The sequence below is a fragment of the Myotis lucifugus genome, unplaced genomic scaffold (assembly GCF_000147115.1).
Source record: "Myotis lucifugus unplaced genomic scaffold, Myoluc2.0 scaffold_10, whole genome shotgun sequence".
In the NCBI taxonomy this organism is placed as follows: Eukaryota; Metazoa; Chordata; class Mammalia; order Chiroptera; family Vespertilionidae; genus Myotis; species Myotis lucifugus.
Window position 1 is genome coordinate 13,552,477 of NW_005871058.1, and position 6,483 is coordinate 13,558,959.

The 6,483-nt window shown below is 44.6% G+C and overlaps 1 protein-coding gene across 3 annotated transcripts in view; it reads right to left on the reverse strand.

The window, feature by feature from the left end:
* ERP27 (endoplasmic reticulum protein 27) overlaps positions 1-6,338 on the reverse strand; it is a 20,642-nt gene extending 14,304 nt beyond the window's left edge. For all 3 annotated transcript variants that reach the window (XM_006084284.3, XM_023750067.1, XM_023750066.1), the window contains exons 1-3: positions 5,354-6,338; positions 4,886-4,986; positions 2,892-3,029 (exon numbers count right to left, since the gene is read on the reverse strand). In XM_006084284.3, coding sequence (XP_006084346.2) covers positions 2,892-3,029; positions 4,886-4,986; positions 5,354-5,528 — 414 coding nt within the window. In that variant the 5' untranslated portion in view covers positions 5,529-6,338. The remainder of the gene's footprint in view (positions 1-2,891; positions 3,030-4,885; positions 4,987-5,353) is intronic.
* Between the last annotated feature and the right edge of the window lie 145 nt (positions 6,339-6,483).

Consider the following 6,483-nt stretch of genomic DNA (forward strand, 5'->3'; position numbering starts at 1 on the left):
GCAGCTTCAGTCCCCCAGCTGTGCTAACCAGAGGCGCAGCCTCAGTCCCTTGTCAAGCCCCGCCGAGGGGGGGGGAATGGCCAAGGGGGGGGGGCACAGCCTCAGGGTCCCTGTCAAGCCCTGCAGGGTGGGGGCACAGACTCAGGCCCCCCATCAAGCCCTGCCAAGTGGGGGGGGGCTCAGCCTCAGGTCCCCTGTTAAGCCCTGCCAGATGGGAGGCACAGCCTCAGGTTCCCTGTCAAGTGCCATTGGGCAGGGAGCGCAGCCTTGGGTCCCCTGGCCTGGTGCCAGTTGGGGGGCACAGCCTCAGGTCCCCTGGTTCAGTGCCAGGGTGGGGGGGCAGGGCCTGAGGTCCCCCGTCAGGCCCCACCAGGCGGGGGGGCGCAGCCTCAGGTCCCCTGCCCCGGCTCAGCAACACGCAGCCTCAGGTCCCTGCTGACCGCTCTTTATGGGAGCCCCGCCTCCTCTGTGGGCACAGCCATCTTGTGATGGGGTGATGGAGTGAGGGTCAATTTACATATTACCTCTTTATTATATAGAATAGTTTGGTGTTGAGAGGGTATACCCCAAGGTAGGCATGTGCTAGAAAAGGGAATAGAGAAGCAGCTAGTGGCCATATCATAAAAGACGAGATGTTTAAATATCTTGATTTTTACCTTGTAAGAAATGGGAAATAATAAAAAGTTTTAAAGAAAGGAGTGCCATGGTCAAGTTTCCATTTTAAATTCATCATGGTGATACCAATCTAGAAATTACTTATGAAGTACTAAAAGGGAGATCAATTAAGAAGCTATGGAATTGTCTGTGCCAAAGGTGCTGAAAATCTAAAAAGAAGAAAGAAGTGGAAATAGAGAAAAAGAATATAGGTTCAGTAAGAGAGGAGGCCCAATTTGAAAAAATTAGAGATCAAATGAACATAGCCATTCAATGAAAAAGTTTTAGAGGGAAGAACATGATTCAGCAGATGCATATGATAAAGTCAGTTTTGAACACGTTGAGACTGTAGTGCTTATGAGGGACTTCTACCAGCAAGCATTTGAATTACAACAGAGGTCCAGGCTGGAGATAAAACATTCCAAATCCTCAGCAAACACTTAATAGTCTAACATGAGAAAGAATTATATTACCTAAGGATTGCACATTCATTCACACACATATTTATTTACTTAATGAACACTTAGTGAGCACCTGATACACGGCAGGCACTCTTTCAGGCTCTGTGGTTGAAGTAGTGCCCCACAAAGCTTGGGTTCTATAGCCTAGGTTGGGAAGAGCATTGTGTCAGGCAGTAGTATGGATGGAGGAAGAGAAAGCCTCATGGAGACTAAGGAAATAAGAGGAGGACCAGGAGAAGGAGGCTCCTAGAAGTTAAGGAAAGAGAGATTCAAGAGAAAAGTGGTCAACATGTCACACATGGCAGAGATGTTCAGGACAATAAGACCTAAAGAGTGTTCATTGGATTTGGAAATATGGAAACGTGCTGATGGAAGCAGTTTTAATGGAGTGCAAGGTATAAACTAGACAGCAGTGTATTTAAGAGCTTAAAGAAAGCTGGAGATAGTGAATATAAACTGCATGTAAGGAGAGGTTTGGATGAGAAGCAAAAGAGATAGATAGGATGGAGGTGAGAAAGGGAAGGACATCTTGAAACTATCTTTTGCCCAATTTCTCATTTCCAGTGGGCTCTGGTCATCTTTGCTTTGATACTCTGCCAATAATACAAACTCAACAACTAACCACAGCATCAGAAACCCCTATCTCTGAATAGGCCTTTACTATTCCTAGGTACCTTAACGTTAAGCTTGGCCTCCTTTGCCTTCCATCATTTTGACATCTCATCCTTGCAAGCCCTGCCTTTTCTTCACTTTCTAATGTGATTTCTCAACTGCAGACCCTTAGTACATGATCTGTTTTGCCAGCCTAACAAAATTTCTCTCCACTCTTATCTTTTTGCCTGGCACTCCACCCTACCCATATGCCAAAATAACATTGCTAAAATACATTTCTGTTCATGTTACTCCCCTGATCTAAAGGCCTTAGTGCCTTTTCTGTGCCAACCAAATTAAGTGAAAACACATCAAGCTAGTATTCAAATTTCTCCACAATATGATTCCAATCAAGCTTCTCTGTTTTATATTCATTTCCCCAAAACATGTACCCTGAGATCCAGTCAAATTGGCCTGATCATTGTTTTCTAAGTTACATTTTTGTTCCCACTTTAGCCATGAATTCTCTTCCACCTTGTCCAAATTTTACCTATCTGTTAAATCCCAGTTAAGTTTTCTTTTTTATAATTTTTTGATCAGAATACCTACACTGCTTTTATCCTTTGAACCCTTATAATATTTTACCTATATGATGCTCTTTGTATTATAGATACTTGTGTATTATGTTTACAACCTCTACTATATTTTAATTTGTATGAGAGAAGAGAATACAGTTAATGTGCTTTCATTGTTACTATCTTGCATAAGACATGCAGTAGTTGTTTAATACATTCTTACAAATGTAAGTTAACTCCCCAAAATATAAAAGTATACATTTTAGAGCTCAAAATGATCTTAGAGGTGACATGGTTGAACCATTTTATCTTATAGAGATGAAAGAATTGGGGCTAAGAAATGTTAAGTGATCTGCCTGAGTCACATGACTGGTCAGCAACAACTCTCATCTCCTGACTCTCAGTCCAGACCTCTTTCCATTTCACGACAGCATCTGTTTGGGAAGCTTGAGTTGAGCCATCATCCTTGTCACCATTGTCCCTGACGCTGGCATCATCATTAGTGTTAAAGACATAGACATCTTTCTAGTCTCACAAGTTTGTGAGTTCACAACCTAAGGTACTAGTAAGTAAAAACCAGGAGAAGGCTTGAGCTGTCCACCCAACTTACCAGACGAAAGAGAGAAATGGTGTTCTCAGTGATGTTGTAGTGAGCCAGAACCTCAGGATCAGTGCTGATTCCAAATGACACGTCTTGGAATTTTTGCACCACACCATGGAATACGGGCACTGCTGGTATTTCTAAATCCTAAAAGCAAGGAGAAATGACAGAGGTCATTTTGGAGGAGAGAGACATGGGAAACAGAACATGCAATTGAGATGTGCTCATCTAACTAGAAATCAGAGACTTGACTTAGAGTCTGAGCTGTGTGGGTTAATTGATAGCTACAAAATTGTGGCTAAGCCTGGGACTCCTGCCTGGTCTTACCATAGAACTTGCAGTTTATTAGTAGCTGAGAGGGGCCTCAAAATCACAGGGCCCTGCAAAAGTGGGCAGCATTGTTACTGATATACCTGAGAAGGCAAATGTTTTAGGAACAATTGGTGGAAGCAAAAAGAAATGCAAAAATAAGAAAGTGTTATGAGCCCTAACCGGTTTGGCTCAGTGGATAGAGCATCGGCCTGCGGACTGAAGGGTCCCAGGTTCGATTCCAGTCAAGGGCATGTACCTTGGTTGCAGGCACATCCCCAGTAGGGGGTGTGCAGGAGGCAGCTGATCGATGTTTCTAACTCTCTATCCCTCTCCTTTCCTCTCTGTAAAAAATCAATAAAATTTATTTTTTAAAAAAGAAAGTGTTATGAAAAGGGCCAAAAATAAAAAATAAATATAGAAGCTTAAAATTTTGTTAACAAAGGTCAGTGCAGGGTGTGAAAGAATAGTCCTCCTTCTACTGTATGCAAGCCCGAGGTATTGCCCATGAAAGATACTGTTTATGCGTTGCTCCAACCCAGGATCCCAGGCCTGCAGGAGGGGGCAGGGAAGCCGCTTGAGTCGAGTCCAGTCTTACTATAGCAAGCTGACACCATTTTCCCTGCTGTCACAGGAACATTGTGCACAACAGCTCCAAGTAATAAACAGTGAACATATTCTTCCCTGACATCTCTCTGGTCTGAAGGAGATGGGCAAAGAGAAAAGAAAATGGCTAGCCTTGCATCCGGGGTCAAGCAGAGGGGGCCGGCACCCTGCTCATCTTAAAGGATGCGTGGAGTTCATTGAGGCTGTGAACAATTGTTAATCTAGACTTCCCCTTAAAATGCAATTGCTCACAGATCAAATGACGGCACCTAGTGGCTGTCTAAGTTATTGCACACTCCTCCAGTTCCACTTTTTTGCCCCTCCCTGCCTTTCCCAGGGTGGCTACTTTTGCCTATAGCTCAGAGCTCTCATCACTGAAAAATGTGCTCCCTTTTTATCATCGCCTCCCCCCCCCCCACCCCATACATCTCACAGCTATTTCCAGCTGTGTACACAGAATCCACAGGGTGAGGATGCGTTGGAATTAATGAGTGGAAACTGACAACAAGGTCTGCAATGAGAGGGAAGGGGACTTGATCAGCTGTGAGAATCACCAGATGTTACCTCCAGAGAAAGATAAAAATACTGGAATGATGCTCTCTCATTTATGGCTGCTTTCATTAGCCAGGCAGCCAATCTGGAAGACCGAGGCTAACACCTTCGATGTATAACATGTCATCCTTCTTCAACATTTCAGAGCAAACAAAGATGTAGATGAAGGAGGGACTACCTATTTGGTAAGGAGTTAGACGAAAGTCACTATTGACTCGAGCATTGCCCGGATGGTAGAAGTTGGGTTTACTCCGCCCCTGACTCAGCAATCAGATACTGACTTAGGTTTCAAAGCACCCATAGGTGAGGAGACCCGGAGTCTTCTTTGCAGTCTCAGAACTTTTGAGAAAGACATAATTCAGAGACTGAACATGCCTAAAAATGGAGAGTTCTTGAATGAAAATGCTGAAAGCAAACTCTGAGCCCCATTGGCTTCTAAGGTAGTGCCGCCTGGCCAGCCGGTGGCGGTCATGGCTCCTTTGAGGCCCGGCATTCCTGCCTCTTGGGGGGCGTAACAAGCAGGGTATCTGACAAACCTGGAAGAAGCCTATGACAGCCACCTCAGCAGCAGCAATGAATTCCATGGCAGCTGGGACACCCGTGAGCCGCACAGGTTCCTGGGGAGCACTGGAGGCATCTAGACACAGAGAGAAGAAGCAGAAGGTGTTAGGGTGATGACACCCTAAGAGAAGTTGCAGCTCTAAATAATAGGGGCATCTACCCTGTTTCTCTCCACACTCAGGCAAGGAGCTCTAGGGGTGCAATGATTATTCCAAAGCTTCGTTTTTTTAGCCAACATATGGAGGGTGACCCCACCTTGTGGCCACTCTCTGAAGGATAATGCCAGACTTCTCTCTTCTCCACCAGGCAACACAGCCATTTCCTGAGGGAATATTCTAGGTTTGGAGGAAAAGTACTCAGAGTATGACCCTGTTCCCTTTCCTTCTCCTAACAACACTTTCGCCCTCTGGTCACCCAAGTGCCGCTTGCTTTTCTTTGTTTACCTGAGGATTCTTGAATTTCTGCAGCAACATCTGGGGACAGCTTGCACGTGAAGAGAAATAACAGAAACAGGCATCTGGGTGGTGTCGCTTCCATTCTTCTTCTTCTGCTCCTGATCCAACCCCTGGACTTTGTGTTTTGGGACACGGACTCAGGACAGCCTACTCTGTACTTCATGGGCTGTGGTGTTCTTAGAGCTTTGGGAACCTTGCAGCTGGCTCTAGGGGGACCTTCAACTTCTGAGATAAAAGACCGAGGTTAGTGACAGGGCCTCCGCACAAAACCAACCAGAAGAAAGTCAATTCATTTAAATAAGAAAACAATGTTCTATGCCAGGTATTGACCTAAGCTCTAGGGATACAAAGGTAACTATGATCTGATCTAGCCTCTCCCAGCTTAGATTGTTAATGTGAGAAATGGACAAATAAACATCATTTAAATATAAAATGAAAAGTGAAAAAAAAAAAAGAGGAACCCATAGAGCACTGTGAGAGGTCAGACGAAGGATGTTTAGGACAGTGGTGGGGTTAGTGAAGGTTTTGTTCCCTGCAGGGGATGCCCAACCAGAGTCCTGAGTAAGTAATTTTGCCAGACAACAAAGATGGAACCTGAGTTTCATGTAATGAGACAAAGCCCAGCGATGCAAATGTAATGTGAGAGAGAATTATTAGTGATTGAGTATTCCGAAGGGAAGGAAATGATCATTACGGGCAGAAAGGTATGCTGGGACCAGATCACAGAGGGGCTTATGAACGAAGCCTAGGAGCTTCAATTTTATTTTGTAGGTGATGAGAATCCGTGGAAAGATCTTAAACAGGAGAGAAACAGTGTCTGATTGGGGCCAAGATGACTGTGGAACTCCAAGAGACCCCATAGGCAGTGGGAGACATAGGTCTCAAGATCAGAAAAAACAACAACAAACTGTCATAGGATAATACCATCAAATAAAACAAATTGCCATTTTCTTCTGTTCATATTTTGAAGGTTCATTGCCCATTGCAGGAACAGGGGACCCAAACTGTTCCCAGGGATGTAAATGCCTCCTCTACTATGTCCTGCCCCACCCCATCCCAGGAACCATCCAGTTACCATATTTGTTCAAACGAGGAAAGCAAGGAAATGAGAGTCTCGG